Here is a 23666-nt window from a genome sequence, read left to right on the forward strand (position 1 = left end):
GCGGTGCTTCTTTTTCTCCTCTTTCCTTTTCTACCTTCATGAAATTTTCCCAACAAAGATTGATATCCTCCATTGTTCTTTCTCGTCCTCGGTGTACCGAGTGTATGCGCTTCTAATAGAATATTTTAAAAGGCAATTTAAAAATACGGCCGGCTTGTCAGAGTAACCAAACCGTCAGTGTATAATGAGCGGGTCTAATTGAACGAGCTGATGGTCGCGTTCCATAACGCGAAATTATTTTACCGGACTTAACGTCGTGTTCCATAGGAGCTAAACGCGCGATCACAACGCGCGCGCCATTCATTTTCATGATCGTTTTCGGTTCTTTCACGCGAGAAGATTAAATTCACAGCGACAGATTGCGGCCGCATCGGAATGAAAATAATGGACACGACGCGTGTTTAATCGCCCGCTTTAGAATTTACAATCGTAACTGTTGTACGGTAAAAAGTTTTATAGCGCTGAATCTGGTTAGCGTTGGTAATTATTTCGTTTCACTTAAAGGTAAGGTTTGATTTTAATTTCGGACATGATTTCGTGCACTGTCTTTACGTAAATCAAAGCACAAAGCACAAGAAAACAAATTTCATTTAGTTCTTTCGTCTAATATTATCTGCTCTTTGCAAGAAACTAACAATTTTAACGATGCCTTTTAAATTTCACAGAGAACTACTGGTAACTTAAATTTTTCTAAGAAACTATTAATATTAATAATAATTTAAATTTCGCAAGAAACTATTGATATTAATAGCTCAACACTGGAGCAGGCTGATCGATGTTCCACGTGAAATAATTATATTACAACGCATAATCATGAAATATAAATATTTAGAATGATGTCAATTTTAGATAATGTTGAATAGAAAGTATAGGAATATTATTAAAAGATATAATTTGAACTAAATTATCGTTCACAGTAAAGCTTCGTCTATATCGTATAGCAAGTAACTTAAACATGGACGCGCATGATTTTAAAAAAATGAAAGGCATTGACATTTTGTTTTTTTGAAAGATAAATATGAAAGCTGTTTAGTGTAACGTGAATTTTTTACACGAATTTTACTTTTTGTATTACGAATATTTCTTGAAAAATCGATTTCAATTTTTCTTGCATTTTTGCGAATTCTTCTCGTAATATAAAATTGTGTCTTACAGGAAATTTGTTTACATCGTGTAATCGTCCAATAATATGGTAATTATTGCGGATTCGAAACTCGTGCAAAATTTCTCTCACAGTAATTGAGCCTGGATCGTTGGATTGCCACATTCATGATTAAAGCGTCAATTTACTCAGCTCAATGGACAGATCATTGCCGAGCTATTTTCTTGATTAACTAATATACAAGGTTCATGAAAAAATTAGGTTAGCTTCTTATTATGAGATAAATTAGTTTGCAAGAATTTAATTTTCTCGTCTCTGGCTTTTTAGAATACCGTAGCAATAAAGACCGCGATAGTGGAATTGTTTATTGCCTTTTGTGATCGCAGTGATATTTTTAGAAAATTAATTTCTGGCTGTGACGTTATGGAAGATACAAAGTTACGATTAAAAAATGTACGATTTTATAAATACGATATAAATAATTTTATATTATTTCGTAGATAATTTCGTAGATATACTAAATATACAAAACTTTTTCTTTTCCTTCTCTTATACGCGCTATTTTATTTTAAAAAGACTAATAAAAATCGTAATAGTAAAGCGTACCAGAAGCGTCTGCAAATTATTCATTGAAATGTGTTGACTAGAATAAAAAATACAATTCTAGCTTGAAAATTTGCGGTACCAATATATACGCTAAAATTTGCAACAATCCCATCAGACGTACGATGAAAATAAAAATAAAAATAAAAATAAAAACCATGGAATAGAATCGCTCGGAATCTGTAGCGAAAATCGATCGTTCAATTTCCCCTAAAACTAAATTCTCGGAGCAACCTCGCCCAGTCAATTCGCAAAAATCCCTGGTACCTCGTGTAATCAGAGAACGTCCCATTCGAGCGGATAAATTGAACAAGTCCCGTTGCCGCTCCATCGCGTACAAAGATCAGCAGGAATTTCTTAAACGTCGCTCACCGTGGGTGACGAATTGCGATTGATTTGCCCCGGTACACGGGAATAACAAACTCGACATAAACACTCGAACATAAAATCGCGTTTCGATGAGGTAAATTAGATCTATATGAATAATCGTAATGCAATTTTTAATAAATATTTCTAAATTTATATATTTCAATGGACACGTATCTTGCTGAAATAAATGACAGAAATACGATATCGCGGGACGTGACATTTTTCTCATTATTTTCGTATCTGATTGTGAAACTAATTGAAAAAAACGTTAACGATCGGTCAACGAAAGAATATTTGACGGTAATATTTATAACAAAACGTATGCAAAATTAGAATAGTCGTATGTTGTTGAGACAACCACTCGTAAGATTCTATACAGGATGAAATTTCCGAGGCTCTAGCGTCAAGGGGGTAAATTTCGGCCGGAACATCAGCCGATTTTCGTCGTACGCAAGCCGGTTGCTGACACCCATGGGCTGCCGTGCGTAAATCGTTTGCATAGGACAACAATATTGGTATGCAAAGGGCAACTCTAGAGGTCGTAGAGTGACATCGCACTCCAAAGGGGTGTCAGTGATGTCGGCAGCGGATACGGGGCGTTCCACAACACTGGAACCCCATGGAGGGTCAGCCTTGGGGGCTTGCGTTAGCAGTGTATCATAAATTATATGCGCTATGTAGGTTCACGGCGACGTGTGCACACAGGGTGGAACGTGCGAAGGGACTTGTGCCTGGGAATACATTGTGTCGTAAGCAAAGAAAGATGCTAACGGATAGGATACCAGGAAATATGGATGGAGTGATTGCGAGAGGAGGAATCTATTTGTGGTTTGGATGGCTTAATAAAATTAGATACCGTACCGTATGTGAAATAGCGATCGTATAATTAGCATTCTATTTTTGTGACTCGATTGAAATATGTTCTATCCATCTTTAAATTATTATTATTATACGCTGCTTATTAAAGACTCTTTCTAAGATGTTTGATCAGTCATCAGTTTAATATATCGTAAATTTTAGTAAATTTGAATCTTCGTCATGGAAGTAAATGATATTAGGTTGTCTGAAAAGTTTCTTTCGTTTCATAAGGTCGTAATAGATGAACAACAATTTCTATTTTATATTATTTTATTGAATTAGGTATGGTCCGCTTCGTTATATTTCTATTATTATATTCGTGCATAATTCAATAAACTAATATAAAACAAAAAACATTGTGCGTCTATTATTTCCTTATAGAACGAAATAAACTTTTCGGACAACCTAATATTTAGGGAAAATGCAAATACAGGAGATAGATATATTTTTTTCTGTGCTTTTTATCAATCTTTGAAATGTTAATAAAATACCAATTATCGTAAATATAATAGAAGTATTTGATGGAGAAAAAACGATGCAAATACAGAGTATAATAACAATATTTATAAATCGCCGATCGTATAAACGTAAAACTCCGTAGAGTTAGAAAAGTAGAGGCCACGTGATTCTAGAAATAATACCGTTACCGCAAATGCTGGAATTTCTCCACGTCGAACTTGCCACTTCTTGCCCAGAGAAAAATTCAGACGAAGAATGCAAGAATGAGAAATTATGGAGGCAAAGAAGAAAAAATAAACAGCTTGGAAAAATTATCAACGTGGAAAAGAAGAGAAATAGATGGAAACACGTGAGAATACAAGGCGAAGACAACGTACCAGAATGCGAGACATAGGTGGAGAAACAAACGGTGAAGAAAGGGAGAAAAGGAATGTACTGGATGGAAAAAGTGGGGAAACGAGAAAGAATACGATGGAATAAGAGAAGCGGTCGTAGAGAAAAAGGAAAATTGTCTGCGACTTGTGACACCATTCCGGAATACCATTAGTACGCAGAAACGTACGTGCAATAGTGCACTCATTTGAATGTGTGCAAATGCACGCCCGAGTGCATAAAAGAAACCGGAACGTGTAAAACTATTATTTGCACGTGCATCTCTGGAATCTTGTAAAAAATTTAATTCCTTCAAGAGAAAGGATGTAGCTAGTACGGAGTTATGTTACTTGAGAGTCGCTCCGTATAAGTTTCTTGAAACATTTCATTTAAACAGAGAGATCCTTCAGCCGAGTGACAAGATTTTAAAGAATTTTCTTTCAACATGGATATGTTGTAACGCAGTTGCTCGTTTATTTGGTTACTCATTATAGAAAACGTTTATGTACGTACACACATACTGTGTGTGTTTTGAAATTTCATTAGCAGAATGAGACACGACCATCCTGACTGTATTATATAAAATTTGGCAGCAACTTGAAAATGGATACAATGCATAATATTCGCAGTCTAATGACTATTATCTATAACTATCTACACAGAATAGGAAATAATTAAAATTCTAGCCAAGCAGAATATTGACTTTAAGAGCATATATCCGCTTAAATCATCGAAACTGGTTAAACGTGCCTTCCTCTATAAAATCACCGAAGTTCGAATTATTTAACGCATCAACTCAAAGTTGCCTAAACTTTAGGAAAGTATTCAGTTGCCTATCTACGTTTTAGTGGATATACAAGCAAAGCGAAAGAAAGAACAATGAACTTTCAGTAATATAACACAATCACAGATCCGTCGTTACTCCGCAATCTCCAACGTTTCCACTTACCGCTGCCTCGAAGGAAATGTCTTTTATGCAATCCGCTATCTGTCGACCATCCCCCTAGTAACCTTATCTTCTCGGATATCGCGCGACTGGTTGGCGAACGTCTCTTGGAACGGCTCATAGCTCGAATTCCGGCGACGACAATTCGCGTTCGTTGGAGCGGGACAAAGTTTCCCCTTGAAAAAATTCGAAGGAAACACGATAAGGATCGCGGACTGCTGATTCGAGAGAACGATCACTGCCACGTCGGCAGATACGCGTAAACGAGACTGTCCTTGTTCTTTAACGATTCTCGTCGACGACGTAGGTGATCGTGATCCGGTTCGACGTCCTGACAGTTTCAAAACGGTGCGACAGCGAGAGAAAAATGAAAGGTCTGTTACTTTTCGATTGGAATGAATCGTTGTCGTGTTCTCCATTTCCAGAGCCAAGTTTCTTGAAAAGTTTCGAGAAGCAGCCCTCAAGTTTCGAATGTAAGTACAGTGAGCGACGGGGTCAATTGAAATTGTGGTTCGTCGTTAACCTTTTCACGCTCGATGTTGCGCAATATTATACTTTAAAGCGTTATTAAGCTACTAAACGATAAACGTATTTGTTCTCGATGAAACTATTTTTCCGTGTTAAATTCGCACTGCTCATAAAGTTTATCATCTTACAATATGTTTTTCTTAGAAAAAGATGGGGAGAATTATGTTTCTATTCTCAGTACAGATGAAGTATCGGTTTCCAAGGAACAAGGAACATTCGGTTCTGTAGGGGTTAAGGAGATTATTTTCAAGAAAAAATTTTTGATCGAATTTTGAATGTATCTGGATAATTTTGTCTGTTCTAATAGAATGTACGATTCCGTCAATAATTTCTTTATACCAAGTGACAAAATTCTTTTGCATTTTATCTTGGTACAGATCGTGTGCACTACGATATAATTTGAAGAAAAAAATATAACGGACGTAAACTCTCAGCTTAGAGCTGGTCTAAGATCGCCGAGTCTATTCCCGTGAGATTTGTCTCATTTTTCTCAGCTTTTACATCACCGCGCAGAAAAAGACAAAAAGACTGAAAGAAAGGAGGAAAATTGAAAATGTCGCGTACCTCTAACTCTAATCTCGTTACCTACTTCCGATTGTCGCGGGTGTCAAGAAGATGCTCATCCTCTTCTAGTTTATCAGCTCTTCGACTAATCTGATAGAATTCGCAAATCTGCCGCTAAGAAAATACTCTTTCTTTTCACGGATGGAAGGAAGAAAAACGACGTCACAAAAGAGGATTTCATCGGTTCCTTGTAATTTTCTCAAATTTCCCGCCAGTGAGGCTCACGTCGAGACAATTTCCACGGGTTATGCGTGTCAGCTGTTACAAAGGAAAGCAAATATTTACACGTCGCCGACTCGGGATGTCCAATTATCGCGTCCCGAGGCGTTTTATCTCGTGCGCTAACTTTCCGACGATATGCAAAGCGGCTCTATTAATTTTCCACTACGTCGGGAACGCGAGGCAACGGAAACACGGGGAACGCGTCTGTACTGTATCCTTGAAATTTGCAACGAGGCCTCGGCCCCGCGAATGAAAATTCAAATCTACTGCATTATGGAACGCGTTTTCATTAATTTTTAATGGCGCGGGTTACATGCGGCACGCCGACAGCTGCCAAAACACCGAACGAATTCGCTTGAAATTCGGGCCTCACTGTTAGCATAAATAACCTGAATTATATTAACTTTTATCCGGATAGCTGGCTGTAAGAACTACGCCTTGGAAAACATATTCGGTACGGTTACGTTGAAATAATACGCTGCGAACTATCGTAAAGCGGTTTCCTTTGTTCGTTTTTTGATCACCCGCTGGAAAGTTATTCAAGTTAAACTAGCGTACTCGAGAAAACACTGGCAATGTTTAGTCGTTTCAATTTTCGTTCTATTAAAATTGCAACAACCAGAGTCGATATAAGAACTCTCCATTTGTCTTTTTACTCTTCCGTATGAAGATTACAGGAGAAGAAGTGGATAAGTGACATTTGTCATCATAAGTGGAATCTATTCTATGATATTATGAGGCATAAGATGCCTGAGAACCGGATTACATTATATTATTTCAGTATTATACAGGTTTATCTTGCTCTTCAACTTCTGTTTCATCAATAATTAACAAGAAGAAAAAGGAATAACCATATATTATTCCCTCCGTAATAGCTGTACTACAGTTTTCAGTGAAAAGCATTCCACGCGACGGTGCGCGCATACCTTAACGCTGTGCAAATTATCTGGCCTCTAATAATAATTAAAAGCCCAGCATAGTTGGCACATTTTAACACTCGGAGGCTTCTGAATTTCGCGAGAAGAACCAAACGTAGTTCGAACTGTCGAAAAAATGCGGTGCTCTCAACTGGGTAAAAAAAAAAAACAAAAAAAAAAATAGGTGGGAAACTCGAAACCTCGGTTGAGGCGGGATCGCGAATACCCAGCTAAATGTCGTCCCCGGCATTTCGCTAATTACCAACGCAACACACGAGCTACTACTAATTACGTGGTCCCGCTTAATGGGAAACTCTTAACGAGGGACAAAAGATTCGGCCCGTGAACAGGTTATACGCCACCCTGGCAGACTGTGAAACCATGCAAATTCCGCCATTTATCGCTTTTAACTTTTCCCTGATTATTTTCTGCTTAAATACTATCGTAATCTCTGCGAAACATGTACTTTTACCGAATATCTTATAATTCTTGTAATACCTTAAATTTCTAAATGTATCAGATATGTATCATTTTTATATGTTTCAGATTTATTTCAAATTTTACCAATATGTAGATATAATTCTGGTAGTCGAACATTGAAAATAAAATTTCACAATTTTTCGTACAACATACATCATACGTTCGTAAAAAGCAATGTAGCGTATACAGAAAAGACGTGTAAGTAGTATAGGGCGTTATAAGTCAGGCACGCGTTCTATTTCAGTCTTCTCATACGTAACAGCGTAATTTTTTAAACTAACTCTCTTGTTAACCTGAACTTGTTTCTTTTTAAAACTTATATTATATGTACGTTGTTTAATATCACGTTTATTTTACACATTGCACTGTAAAATGAAATTAATCGTTATGTAATCGATAGGAGAAACGTAGCGACGCTACGAAAATATTATAAAATATTCTTGAAGTTCGGTCGAGTAAATTCTTCGAAGTACAAAAAGCTCTTGAGCTCGGAAGCTTCGGCCCTTACTTTGTTTCAACTTCAACTGAAATACGTAAAGTATTTCGTGAAATTTAATTCACAATCATACCCTATTTCTTCCGCTAGTTATAGTTTCTGTACTTTACATACTTTAATAAAAATTATCTCATCGGTTACCTGTCGAAATCGATTCGATACTTCTGGAAGAAAAACTTGTGCTGAGATCTCCTTAATTTGACACGTGTAAATTCACGTGTTCAATTAACGAGAGTTTGCGTGTAATTTGTAGCAATCAAAATTAAATTGCCACTCTGTATATGTTACTTACAGCTTGGCAAGTCAATTACATTTTTAATATACGTATTATTGAAAATCTAGTCAACCTAAAAACCACCATGAACAATAACGTGCATTGAGAGTAAATGCAATTGATCACATAAATGGTGTAATGGAACATTCGAAATTTTAATTAAAAAGAAATATATAAGATGCAACTTGTATGATAAATTCGCGAATAATTGTCAATTATTATGGAAGTCGATTAAAATATAGAATAACAGCTACAAATTATTCGATCGATTGAAGACACGTTTTTCTACTTTACAGATGACGTTGCAGGTTTCCTGGGTCCGGCACAGAGACGTTCATCTGCTCACTATCGGTCGTTACACGTACACGAACGACCAGCGATTCAGGCCGATTCACAATGCACAGACGGACGATTGGACGCTCGAAATCAAGTATCCGCAACTGCGGGATAGCGGCTATTACGAATGCCAGGTCTCAACGACGCCGCACATGAGTCACATTGTATACTTGGACGTGATCGGTAAGCTATTTCAGACATCTTTACGTTGCACGCATAGGAAATGTTGTGTGAATATAGTTTGTCAAAATTAGAATGATCACGTTGAACTACAGTGCACGTTTAATGGGAAATTGTAGGAAGTAAATTTATTTCAGAATATTCCACTTTTATCATTATGGAATTATAGAACATACCACATATAGTAGTGTTTGCTTTTATGCACGAATTTTTATAGAAAGCAAAGGTATTATATATTCTGATATAAATGGATGTGGTCAGATAATTACTGTGAATAGATATAAACAGCAGTAATTGATATTAGACAATAACTAAATTGCGTTAAAATGTTATATAGTTGATCACGAAAGATGAAGATATACTCGGTTAAAAAATTTATATAAAATCCTTATAGCCTAATTCGAACTACACTTAATGTTTAATTACTAGAAATTTTATGAATAACTACTTGCCAAGTGCATTTGTATTCTATAGGTTTAGATATCCTTCGCTTCAGAAAATCGCAAGAACAGGATGGGGAAGTGTTAAAATTTGAAACTTAAATTCAACTGAAAACCGCAATAACATTTATGAATCATGACTAAGATATCGAAGAGGCAGTCTCCTAAGGATATTTCGTTTTCCTAATATATTCAACCCTTTAATAAGATGAATTTTACATTTTCCCGCATTCCTGGCACAAGGATCTAGATTTTTGCATAACTGGGTCGCGCGGCTGCTTGTGAGCCGCCTTCAAACCGTATCATCGCGAACGATTCGTCGCCGTATATGATTTTAATTAAACGTTAGTACACGGTTAACGAAGGGCTAATTACACCGCTCTACGCAACAATTAGTTAATTCTAATCTGAATCTGCCCCAGTTCCCCGGCCATTGCGAGAAATTTAAGCTGGGCTTAAATCCTGGCACGGTGCCAATTGAACACCTGGGATTGGTTGATACCGATTTCGAGTTAAGCTACGACGTCGAACAAGGGTTTGATTACGGGAGATTACTTCCCTAACTTGAATTCCGACTGGTTAAGCTCTGTTTTCTATTCCTCACGAAACTGATACGAATGCACACGAAACACGGTAATCGTTGCTGCTGCTATCTTCTTAATCGGTATTTATACTCGTGAGACGATCCTTTATAGCCGCAGAACAGATTACGTCCTACAATTCATTTCTCTGTCAAATGTCAAGTACTTGTGGCTACACGTGCTTATTTGAGACTGATACACGTATCGTGTTTAAGACATTTTATACTCTGATTTGATTAGCGACGAAACGAATTATTATATGTCACTGGATCTGTAAGCGTAAAAGCGTAAAGATCAATAAATGTATATATTAATTAAACAGTATACGTGTTTACATTAGATTTGACTGAATTTTGTTTTACGTGAATATAAAAACATCTAGTATCCTTAGTAGATGGTAGATTGAACAAAGTTCATCTATTAGGCAACGTAGTGTGCTTTCCATTGGTAAAAGTTCAGATTTTATTCTTTAGGGGGATATTTATTTACCCGATTAGTATGTGTTTACATCGATTAGTAAGCGTAGAGATTTACATAACATGTACATGATGTGCAGAGAAAAGGAGCGTAAGTGGTATAGGTCACTATAAGTCGGACGAAGCATTTGAAGAGGCATTTCCTATTTCATCTTTCTCTTTTTTTCATTTATGAGATAGTAACTACAAGTTTATAATATTTGTTGAATTTTCTCTGGAAGTTGACAATTCATACATATTTTATTCAATTCAAAATAGTTTTTATAACTTCGCTCCACATGAAATAAATTGTTTTCTAGCGTCTAGAGAAAAATAGTTCAGAAGCAAATTTTATACTTCTAATAATTTCGAATGATACGAATTAAAGTTAAAAAATTACGTCTGTACGATATATCAGTTTCACATCCCTTTAACCGCCAACCCCATAAAGCTCGGGAACTTATCTCGTTCTACAATCAACGTTCTGCAATCTACAAGAGAAAGTGTTAGTGCTTAGCCAACAGATGCCTCGCGTGGCACACTTACCTCGAAGATATCTACTATACTTTAACCTAAAATTCCAGTTTCGGTTACCAGTCTGCGTCCTCAATCCACATAAAATGAAATTGCCCTTAGATAAAATTAATTCTATTCATGGTAGCACATTAACATTTTACATAGCATATCCACGTAATTATGTGAAGTCTCATAATCGACGATCTGCAATGAACAATTAAAAAAAAAAATGTGTAATCGAACTATTTTCCGCTTCAAGATGTCCCGTGGGATACGAAGAGTTTCGAAGTCGTTTAAATATTTGGGCGGAAATTTCTCATCGATGGGGACAAATTGATTAAAATGGCCGATAGGAAAATGTGATGAGTTCGCTGAACATTCGACTAGTCTCATGACACACCAAACGAACCTTTTTCGAACGTTTCGATCCCACAGAATTTTTATATCATGGGTCACAGGAAATATCGTATCTTTTCTCTTCGATTTTCCGAAAGACGGGTACGAGAGAAAGAGAGCAAGAGTCTAAAAGAGGTATCAATTTACAAAATAAAAAATATATCTTTTCAAAATATATATATACATTTTGTGGAATAGCATATTTTATTATAATAGTTATTGTCATTTTGTAATAGATACATACGATGTTACATGAACATATAATTTATTTTAATGAAAAATCTTTTCTATTTTCTATATATAGTCTTTTACTATTTATAGCTTTACAAGTCTGTTTCACAAGCGAATTATTAAAACGATGATACAAAACTTTCTCAATATAAACATATATGTAATTATAAATCAATAGAAACCAAGCTAAACTACATACTACATTATTTAGGATCGAATCAATATAAATTTTGGATCAAATTTGTTTGTTTAACTGAGGGTGTGTATTCCTTCGCGCCGTTTTGCAATCTATTTGTTCAATTATTTCAAAGAAATTTACATTTCAATTACGGCGTGCATTTGTTTTGCGCGCGCCAAAAGCTCGGTCGTCGCGTCGCAGCTACGCGTTATCAGCCACGTTGAAACGGAACAATCGCGTTCAGATCTCCGAGGCTCGATTCGCGTTTCTCTTTCTCATAGCTCGCGCGCGAACTTTTCCACCTGGATATCAGCGAAAGGGAAGCTGCCTCACTGCTTTTAATAACGTCGTCTCTGCACCTTTAGCGTGGAAAATTTACCCGAGGAAACAAAAGGAAATACGTTGGATTCTAGTCGATAAGAAACTCGACAGGAAGAGGTCAGAGCAGCGACGATGAAACGTCGCGCTAATGAAAAATAATGTCGGGATCCTTATTAGTGTTTTCATTAACCTTTATTAGCAACGCCAAGAGTGCGAGGTAACTTCGCGTTCTCCGCTTACGTGACCCTATTAAAGTAAAAATATGAACAAAGAAATTACGTTAAGCTGGTGTTACATTTTTAAATTATCGTCAGTTACCCTGTCGAGAAAAGTATAAAAAATTTAATAATACTTTCACCTGACTCTGATTGCATTGCGTATCATCGAATGTTGCAGGATGTAGCGTACTTAAAAATCCTTTCTTTTTTCTTGTTTAAATGATCGGTCGATTGAAATATTGAAAACTGATTTTCTAAAATGAATTTATTTTTATCCGATTTTTATTCGATAACTTATTTACGCGTAATGAACATTCGTTGTTTTGCTGCTCCTTCAATTAAATGGATGCATATGTCAGCAGCAATGAATATATTTAAGCTGTACTCAGCTCTACTAATACTCTAGCCTCCTTCGTTAATTTCCATACTCATCTTCGTATATGTGTTATCTCTCGTAATTATTCGAACAACTTCAAAAGTCTATGTGCACCGGTCGAATAATTTAAATTTCAAGCACGTACAAATTCCTAATCAATACAATGGAAAATGCGTTTATTATTCCAATAAATAATTATATGTGTTTATGACAGCAAGGGATCTTTAGTTAACTTTTATAGTAAAAATGAACTGAAGCATGAAATATGTGCATCGTCTGATTAATTATGAGCGTCATTGTCGTATTAAAAATCAGGTGAAAATTTGAAATTCAGGAATGGTCATCTTCATGCACGTATCACAGTTATCGTTAGTAGAATTATAAACACAACCAGTTGAATCGAATCATGATTCATACAAATATTGATATCCCTAAACCCATCGAAATGAGAGATTACAGAAGATCCGACGACCAACGAAGCAAAAATCGTTTATTGGTGCATGTATATGTGGCCGTAGCCGCAAAGCTCGATCTAATTTGTGAGGAAATCAGTAAATTGATTGCAGGTGGGTAAATATTGCTCGGCACTATCTTCAGGTAGATGGATTCCGAACTTTCGGTAGCGAAGCCAGTCTGCAAATATTGCCACTTCCTCGCCAGGCTCGATGCTTGTACAGGAAATCGCGCTCCCGTTTGCATACCATTATTGCTACGTCGAACATCTTTGCGATACCTTCGCGGTTTTAAACTACGCGAACGGTTCTCGCAAGAATTTTGTAGACTTAGTCGCCCAAAAACAGCTGGATAATTTTTAAAACTAGTTTTTCATTTTCGATTGTATTTTAACGTAACTTTATTAAGTGAATCTCGTTTAAGAGGAATTTCTTTATTTGGAAGAAATTATAAAGAATGATATTTCATTGCCTTCATCTTTTATCTATTTCCTATCACTCGTAGTTTCTTTATAATTTAATGAATAAAAACCGTAATTTCTTAATCATTAACGTTGTATATGTTAATTATTAAAGTCAAAGTAAACACTGGTTGTTTCAATATGTTTTCTCAGTGAGATAAGACGAGTAAAGACACGAACAAATTAAGAATCGTAGTACCATATCCATCATCGAAATATTTTTTGACGAATTGTCAACGTATGGATATATTTTAGTTCGATGGACCGCTTAAAAGTAACTTGAGACGATGATCAAATTCGATCGATATTTCTTAGATGCATTTGTCACATAACAAGGCTAAAGGGAAATATTTATTTTCATCTTCGCCCACCCCTAAGGAACAAGTTTGAATACCAAAGAATCATTACTGACAGAGTAACAACCCCTGTAAGTTAATCTCGCTAGCCTCTATTAACGCGTTAAACTCGATTTCACCTTAGCAGACGTTTCGCGTGCATGCTACTGTCGGCTCGTATTTCATCCCTTCACGCCCTAAAATGTGCTTATAAACGCCCACTTCTTCTATCCCACAAGCCCTTTCGCGCGATCTGCAAGTTTGCAATGTTCATGCCTTCCTACTCACCCCACTCTTCCCGACTTACTTCACCTCTATCATTCCATTTTTTACTTTAGGTCACCTTAAAAACTCATAACATTGTCCACTTTACCCGTTTGCCAGCCACTCTCCCAATCACAAGAATGTATTTGCGTCTGCTGCGTGAACCTGAAATGTAGTTGTTCATCGATCAGCAATAATTGACGTGTACAAGCGCATTACCTTTCAACATCATTCATTACCTGGAGAATAGTGACGATGATGAATTAAATGAACGAACGAAAACAAAATTAAAATACGACAGTAATAAACATTACGGTAATTGTACCGCTCGATGCCTTAAATATTTAAATTAACATAGATTCAATTCAATTAAATCATTTCTTTATAAACGAAGATTTGCTTACAAAGTTCGCTTGGATATCCTTCGTTTGCTGAGTCTTCGTGTTTTCCTCCCTTTTGTCCTTCCTTTCCTTGTTTGCTCACGTCCCTCCACACCATTATCTCTTCGAACCGTGTCGATCATGGAGATAACGAACAAATTTTGGTGGATCGTTGGTCGTTAACAACTTGTAAATACGTGGTAGCCAAGCGACGGAGACAAAGTGCAGCATCTGCGAACGGACAAGGCACCTTCATGGTCGGACATTAGGTCGACTTGTTCTACTGACAAGTTTCTACAGCGGCGCCACGTTGCTTCACTCGATTCACTCGCAGCACACTTGGTCGAAACTTGCTCCTTCCTTGACGCCTCTATATTCCCTGTTCACTATACCCGATATCTGTACAACGCGAATACGAACAGGGAAATCCCCTTCTACGAAAGTCGATAACGCACTGTTGAATTATTATCAATGGAACGAGTAAATCCATAAACTAGTCTGGTAAAAATCGGACCAACCTAACGTTTCGTATATTCAAATTGGAACTTGTTTTTCGAAATGTAGATTTTAGTGTTCGAAAGAGAATAAGACAAGAGCCTGGAGATTTTTGGTTGAATTTAGAAATATTGGAGAAGCAATTACTTCATAATCAGTTGAATTAATTTAAAACAGGTATCTTTATTAGTTAAATTGTGCATCTTTTATATTATTTGGACAAATTATAGTTTTCAGCCAATGATGTAATACTATGTTGCTTTGAATCCCTAATTATTGGAATGTATATAAATTAATCCAATGCGAAAAAATTATTATCAAATGGCCGTAATTACATCTGATTTCCAAATTAATCTCATTAATTTTGTTTGAAACATTCTTTTTCGTGACAACTGACAAGAAATCGACCGTAAATCATAGCAATAGCTTCTTATATAAATCATTGTCACATATAGTTCTCAGCATACGATACAAAGGGAAACGTAGAAAATTGACGAGGCCAACAAGATATTAGTATCACAGAAACACGTCGAACAAACAGACATCGAACATAGTTATCAAAGGTTTCGCTAACATTGCGGGATCGTTATCAAATTTCGTGTATGCAACGTTGCCGAGTTTGATTTCCAAACCCGTTACGTAAATGAATTAGCAAGATGCGGCGCCTTCTAACTCGATCCTGTAGCTTTCCTCGTGTCTAGGTCCTCGTTTCGTGAACGTTCGCTTTTGTGTCACGCTTCCAGCCATGGTAATTATCAAGCAATGTAACCTATCAGCGACGTTCCGATGGCAGAATTTCTAAGGTACGTCAGCATCGTATTCAACGAAGCCCGGCATGAATTGTTAAAGGCCTCCTTTGGATTCTATTTATGCTCCCTTCGAATCTCGGCTAAGGGACATCGACGCAATCGCGACGCTCTGAAGGCACAATGCGCCCGTTGCGCGTTTCCAGAGACATCGAAGATTAATGAAATACCTTGAGGTACTGAGAACTGGGCTCAGAGACGCGCCGTAACTCGATTACTTGCGGCTGTTTAGCACGATGTCGATAAATTAAACGTTTGTCGTGCAAGTTTGTAATAGATGAATAGTAAAGTTGCAGTGGCCGAAGCAAAAAGTATATGTACGTACCGTTATATTCTAATGCGTTCTCTTTTGTCTACATTTTAGTCTCACAGTGTGAAATTTGTTGTGGTCACACGAAGATTCTGCCGTAGGATATGAAATTTTATATTGAACGTAATTAATTAATATGTAACCAGTAGATAAGCGATAACGTTCCAATAAATACAGTGGTGCTGTACAAATACTTGTTGCAGCCACTGTATATAGTGGTGAATTTCTATTTCTTACAATTAAGAAGCATTGATCAGACAAAATTCAAAAAATATGGAGACCACAGATAGGAAGCGCGATAAGGAATTTTAAAATACAATCTTGTGTTATCAAAACTATTGATACGCATTAGCTAAACATTCCAAGAATAATCCTTCGTTTGATTAGTTACAAAATTTCACAGATTTACTATTTATTTTTAACGAACTAATATTTGTGAACATAACAAAATGAATGTTCTCATGTCCTCGTGTGCTGTTCACATAGTACTGCACCATTAACAATTTTGAGAGATCGTATGATGTGTCATTGAAATATCATTCAGTGAAAAAGATGGAAGGTGAATGATGAAATTATACCTACCAAAAGAAAAAAGAAGAGAAAGCTTAATTTAGGAGCGAACATGTCTCATTATGAAAATCTAAGAAGATAAAACGACGTGACGGAGAATGCTTAATTTCCATCGGAAATAGCAAAGTCTTCTGAAACTGTTTTCATTCCAAACTTCCGCAGTTGAATGTCAGATACGTGCCAGATTTTACTTCCAACCTGATTCTATATTAATACAAGATATCTTGAACGATTGTCACGGAAAGCGGAATAAGCTGCAATTGAAATGAATTTTTGCTGGAGATTGGAATGAAGAAAACGATGTCGTTCCTAGGACGAAATATATATTTATGTCGATGCTTCGTATGATACTTGGATTTCTAATAGAAATATTATTTACAACTTTAAAAATTCTCTATTTGTCTTATCAGTGAGATAAGAAATCAGTCTTCGAAAAACTTGGTTGTGGTCAAGGTTTGAAAAGGCACAGAGTATTCGATATAAAGATTTGTGAAATTACTTTATTCGGATTGTTTCTTGAACAGGAAGCATTAAAAAGAAAGCTTCGACTTTAGTCTTTAAGGCGAAATCTTAAATTATAAATTCGTACTAGTCTTACTGTCTCGATTCTCGAAACGCATAAACTTTATTACCTGATCGATATTACCTCGAGAAAGCATTTCGATCACGATTCCGTGGGTTCGAAACTGTACAACGAGCGATCAAAGGAACATCGTCTAATTACTATTGATACACGAGTGCATAGGGCGAAGTTTCAAGCCAAGTTCTCCTGCCTCTTTTAGAAATTGCTAGATGTTGAAACTAACGCTTAAACGAATCTTCGTTCGATGATAAGACAAAGAGGCGAAGAAAGCGAAAGAGGGCCAGATCTGGCGAAGTGAGATGACGTGATCAGGAAACGAAGCTCTACGATAGAATAAAGGAAAGCTCAGGAGGGGCAAAACGAATTTCTCGAAAGTTTACAACGTTATTATCCTTAAGCCGGGGCTCATAAGATCCTAGTCGAAGAACCGTGCACGCGAAATTGCTCGCACAAAGCAGATTTTAATTTTGACCAAAAGCACGCTTGGTGAAAATACTCGAATCGGCTTGGGTCAGGGAGACAACGATATTAAAAGCTCGGAAGTAATACCGCTACTGGGAGCGTTATAATGGATCGAGCGAACCTTAAAAGCTCTGGGGCCGCTTCTTCCAGTTTTAGGCCAGATTGTCCGCTACTTCCCTCTCGCTCCCAGCGTAACCTAATGGAAATCCTTAAAATTGTTTCCTACTCGACGAGATTTAACGATTCAGACAGGATTCAGCGTAAAATTTACCATTGTCTTCTCTGTGTCCTGCACAAATTCTTCCTAGTGGTCCCGGGATTCCTAAAAAGCGATGCTCTTATGAACCGATTACGTAACGTATATCCTCAGTGCCGTAGCAAGTCTCGGTTAATTAAGGGGGAGGGTAGTACGCTATTTTCACTGATAAGTTGTATACTTAGATAAACCTGTTGGAGAAAATTTCTATACCTTTAAAATTTTCTTCAGATTTCGGGATTGAGTTTTGCGAGGATACAAAGGCTTTTTACATAATCGTAAATTCCGTTTTAAGTGCTTTCAAGTATGGCAAATATTAAAAGGATAGTTATAAAAATTTTATTGCTACTTTTCTAGCCTCTTTTCATGTTTACGATCGCTTTTAGATTTGATCGATGAATATATTTTATATAACTCATAAAAAGATTTATCACATTAACGCATCTGAAGATGATTCAGTCAATCCAATTAGAATTAAAGAAATGTACTCATTGCTCCATCCATACATTACATTACCGTGTACACCTCATTCGTACGTATTAGAATACCTGTCGATCTTCAAAATATAATAATTGATGCAATGATCGTTATAGAAGCGATTAGTTAGTCAGGATTTGATATCAATGCAAGATAACGATCGAAAGCATACGGGAGAAATTTTAAAAATTATTCATCAGAAACTATTTTGCAACTATTGCAACATGATGAAAAATCTCCTTTAAAAAACAAATTTTGCATTAAACAGGATCATAAAAATCTTCATAAGATCATATTACGCCAAGCAGAATCTACTTTTGACTAGATAAAACAAGATCATGAACCATATTCGTACCAGCAGGCACCCAATTTTTTACCGTGAAAAGTACACAACACGGGGCTTGAACGTCTCGTCTGCAGCGAGCTACCACCACTTCCGGCACCTTTTGTCCAACTGTCGAGCGCTAGAACCACTGCAACGCGTACCACCGCACCGGTGCGCGCGAATTGAAATTTTAACCTGTTCCAACCTCGCGATTCATCGCAGCCGCAATTGCGGAATTGCCCGCGACGTACTACCGTTTCGTTCTTCTCGAACCAGCGATCGGCTGACCCTATAAATCCTAATCAAACGATCCCCGTCCGCAAGCATTTCGTTAACAGCTGCTCTCTCTAAGTATTGCACTGCACGCGATAACGTTCGCGATGGAAAATATATCGACGACTAACGGCAACCCCGCGTGGATCTTCGTTAGAATCTTCATCCGTCATTTGATGCATGTTCGTTGCTATAACGAACCTGTTCGTGAAATTTGCGGAGAATCTTGGTTTTGGAACATTGATAAATAAATTGAGACGCTGTTACGTAGTCAAGTAAATTTTTCATTGGATTAATAGCATAGCTGGTATTTGATATATATATTTATTATATTTAATATAGCTTCGGTTTTATCAATAATGTCTAACGAAGAAAACAAGCCTTGTTTATTCGTTTCATCGTGATAAGCGATATTCACGATGTATAATTAATCTACTGTATAACACGAGAACTCGATGTACTTGGTGCTTTTGTAACTGTTTCAATCGCTAATAAGCAAAGTTGGTATTTTCAGCTCTTCATGTGAATTATCAACTTTTCAACCAAGTATTTCTGTATTTTTTAATTAGGACTGATTGTTGCCTTTTCCTCTTCCGTCTTTTTAGCTCTCCATATACATTCGTAAGCAACCGAGCAGCAAAAAACTGTACGCTGAAATAAATTACATACAAGTGCAGAAATTATAAAATTCAACAGTTTTCAGCCAAACAATAATCTAGAGAATAGTCGTCAAGCTGTTTCCAGCTTAAAATGTACTCGAATTGTACGTTCCTACGTATACGGAACATCTCAGTCCTTTCTCCCTATCATATCTTTTGTCCCTAAATCCTCAAATTTTAACGCCAGTGTTCGACATCGCCTTCGCGTGTCTCTAATCTAATACTTCGTTTAAAACCTTCGAATTCCCTAACAAGATCTCCCATCGTAGATCCATCATCCACTGTCAGCGAATTTTACCTGCGTTGGTTTTTAGCCGAAGGACCTCGTACAGCGCGACAATTCAACATTTCGCGTCACGAACTACAAAACCAGAAACGCCAGATCCCGTGACTGTGGAATTTTCGCAATGGAATGTGAACACAAGTCCAGGGTAACAGAGGGAATAGAAAAAAAGGATCTGCCTGGGAAGGTCGAGAAGGGTCAACGATTCTTCGTTCGTTATTTCCGGTCGATCGCGACCGAAAGAGAGCTTTTGCTCGATTGTCGTTGTCACTGCTTTTCACGCGACCCGCTCGAGCCATTGGCGAAAACGCTATTCGAGTTGACATAATGCTCGTTTCACGCACGTACACGAGAAACGTGCATGCTGTGATCGCAGATGCCTTGTAATCGTACCTTTTACACGACAGAAAATCCATTGGCATTCCATTCAATGTTTTATATTCGATGTATAAACATTTAACGTAGTATCGCGAGAATTTCTAAAATTTGTAAATAACGCGTAAATACGGTGCATCGAATTTTATTTGATTTTCGAGTGTTCGAAACTACCTTCAAAGAGACAGCACAGTACTTCTATGTAAAATGTTTCCAGGTCCCGTGTTATCTTGTAATAACGATTCTGAATAATTAACAAATCAAATAATGAAACACTAGCTCTCGTTAATTAAATAAAAAATTCAAATCAAAATCTCCAGAAGATGCTAGCACAATACGTCGCTTGTCAAAGAAAACGAATATCAGAGAAACGAAATGGATCTATTGTATTGTGGATCGAACAAGCTGGTAGTGTATTATTGTCAATGAGATGATCATGAATTATCGAAGTTTCGGGAAACGACGTGTAGCGGCAAGTTCGGAAGCGTGCCAACGAGGCCAACCCATGCGGTTAATTCACTCTTGCACTTCGAAACTCGATGACTCATAGATCGGTCGTCATAATTGTAGAGTAATGTCGTTACCGGTGATTGTATCGTCGGTTAGTTTCAGTCAGGCAGCCTCGAAAGTAAAACCAGCTTGGTCCATGGAAGGAAATCGAGACTGCCGTTCTATTCGTGGTTGCTCGACACAAATTTCTACATCAGCAGGCAATATACCTTTTATTTTGGTAATTAATATTTATATATATTATTATATATTTCGTGATTATCTGCTTGGAACATTTGATCATACAATTTTGATCGAGAAGTTTAGAAGAAAAATGATGCGGATGACTAAATCTTTAATTTGAAAAATGATTTGATTTAATTTGAATAAAGTTTATATTATTTCATTACGTACATGGAATTGTTCAGAACTTTACAGAAGATGGTATTATGGGTTGTACATAGGCCGATAGTTTCATAGGCTTCACAGTACGTAATGGATTAATAAAGAAGTGTTTTTTCTTTTGTTAATGTACAGACAGGTGTACTATTTGTCACGAAAGAATTTGGTACATAGCGAAGGTTTCAGATGTATGATTAATGTAATTTATTGATTGATCGGTTCAAATAAGTGAAAATTACTGTTTGCTTCTAAAAATGAGAGAGATCTGTTTGCCTCCAAAAATTAAAACACATTAGTAGAATTAATATGGATATCGATCTGTATACTAAATTTGGAAATTCATGCGTGATAAAATTTTCTAGATGAAGAAGAATGAAGAAGAATGATGTATCATTCAGCCACCGTATCCCTCATAAAATCCTTAATTTATAAATTGTTAACATTCGTGTTTGTGTACTGCATGTTTTACATGCTCTTTTTTTATCAAATTTAATTGAACTTTGTATTCACATTTGTAAAAAATTTATTAAAAATTACAAGGTGTCTCGTTTATAAACTACAAACGTGTCACATAAGCTGGAAAATTACAAAAAATCAAAGTTCCTGTTTCAATTTCGTTTATTCACCTCTCTTTTGACGCGTATCCTTTCAGAAACACTGGCGCTATTCTGGTTTCATGGTCTTTGTACCATTTTACATGTCATTTTACGTTCTCAAAGGTTCCTTTTGCCAACGTATTACAACCCGTGCAAACTCTGTACATTTTTTTCCAGATTAAAGTTTTAGTGCTCGCAAAAATTCACAAAATAAAAGAAAAGAGAAATTTGAAATATATTTAACAAAATTGATATGCATTTTTAAAGGTAGCACATCGAATGCATTATACTAAGTAACAACTTGCAAATTAAAGGAGATACCTTGTCTGGATGAATATAAAGACACGCGTTAAAAAGTTTTGCGTTTAGATTCTCGCCTGTTGTTTCTTGTTCCAGCAGTAGCGGAAACTCAGCTTTATTTCACTTAATTCTATGCAAAACTTTTACAAATAGTTGTTCGCTATGAGAATTCCTTTCATTCTTCTAGACGCAGTATAATTACGATATTTATCGTTAGTGGAATATCAATTAATCCATACGAACGTAGTCTTGCACCAATGAGCTTACGCACATACATGTTTACCATGTATTTGACTTTCCTTAATTTCGTACTATTCAGCAATTAATATGAGAATTAGCAATCTCGACAAAATAACAATTCCCGATTCTTTTTTCTTGCAACCACTAACAACACGTATGTGCTGTAAGGAAATATTTTCTCTGGAGAATAATTTTTGCTATAATTACTTATACACAGTGTATTTTTTACTGTCAAATACTAGTAAATATAATGATGTCATTTTTATGTAAACTTTTTCATGGTGAAAGATAATCATAAAAATGAAATATATATTGATATTTTGCATTACGCTATAGTTACATTAAGAGTTAAGAAATTTCAGTAAAAAATCATACATGGAATATTATTGAACACCCCCCCCCCCCTCTAAGAAAATAGTACCTGGAATAGTATTAAAAATTTTTAAGTAAAAAGCAGTACTCAAATTGTCTACAAATATTTGTTTCTCGCTAAAACTAAACTTTGAGAAAAAAAAGTTCGCGATATCTTCGCGACTTCCTATATTTCATGTCAGATAATCAGAAACAATTTTATTGCGAAAGATAAAACTACAATCTAGAAATGTCTTCCGAATCTACATTTCGTTACTTAGGCTCTCGAATACAATTTATCCCTTTCACTCTCAGTGCTGGAAACGTGGCTTGACATCCTGGTAAATTGCCGTAAAACAAATGAGAAAAAGGAGAGAGGTACACGCGAATAGGCGCGAAGACAAAGATATCGTTGGTAGGCATCTCAATCGATAACGCATCAAGCAGGTCTTCCAGCGTTTCGCGATAAAAGCGGCTTAACAAATATTATCATAAAACCCGTAGAAATCCTGCGTATTTTCGCTTCGAAAAGGGAAGCCAAGACGCAGCGATAACTCATCCTTTCTATCTTTTTTATTCTCAACTCGCGACCACAAGTTTATCGCGTGAGATAAAATACTTTCCATACGGTAAAGCAGTTTCATCCACTCGAACCCCTGAATTGAATAACGAAACGTTTCAACTACATTGTTCAGAGGGTGGAAAATTCTAGATGGCAGATTATGAACGGTGGGAGGGAAAAACGTGGCGCCAGCTTAAAGAAACTGCATAATAAGCCAGACAAAAGTTAGCAGTGTTTAGCGGGAAGATTGGTTGGCTGGCCGACAGATAGTCTGTGTTGACAGAACAGCTTGCTAACGACGCGCTATTCTCTCAAGCTGTACAGCAATTATACGATATTGTTGTGTTTGTTTTAGAGATAACGAGATTTTGAGTTCGTCGCGATCTTGAAATAGCACGATCTCTGCATTGTTGTAATTCTATTAGATTATCTCTGAGAAAATGAAAGTGTAGTTCTTATAAATATAATGGCAAAAATTTAACACAAAAATTGAACCCAAACCAGAGAACTTTCCAATTCTCATTTTTTAATCTTATTATTAA

The 23666-nt window shown here is 36.5% G+C and overlaps 1 protein-coding gene across 5 annotated transcripts in view; it reads left to right on the forward strand.

Annotated features, from left to right (window-relative positions):
* LOC105665832 (lachesin) overlaps positions 1-23666 on the forward strand; it is a 484949-nt gene that overhangs the window by 354094 nt on the left and 107189 nt on the right. For 3 of the 5 annotated variants that reach the window (XM_012309345.3, XM_012309343.3, XM_012309344.3), the window contains exon 4: positions 8499-8709. In XM_012309345.3, coding sequence (XP_012164735.2) covers positions 8499-8709 — 211 coding nt within the window. Of the gene's footprint in view, positions 1-8486; positions 8710-23666 lie in introns of all 5 variants that reach the window. The other 2 variants (XM_012309341.3, XM_012309342.3) reach the window with 1 other exon arrangement.

This window comes from Bombus terrestris, chromosome 6 (assembly GCF_910591885.1).
Source record: "Bombus terrestris chromosome 6, iyBomTerr1.2, whole genome shotgun sequence".
Lineage (NCBI taxonomy): Eukaryota > Metazoa > Arthropoda > Insecta > Hymenoptera > Apidae > Bombus > Bombus terrestris.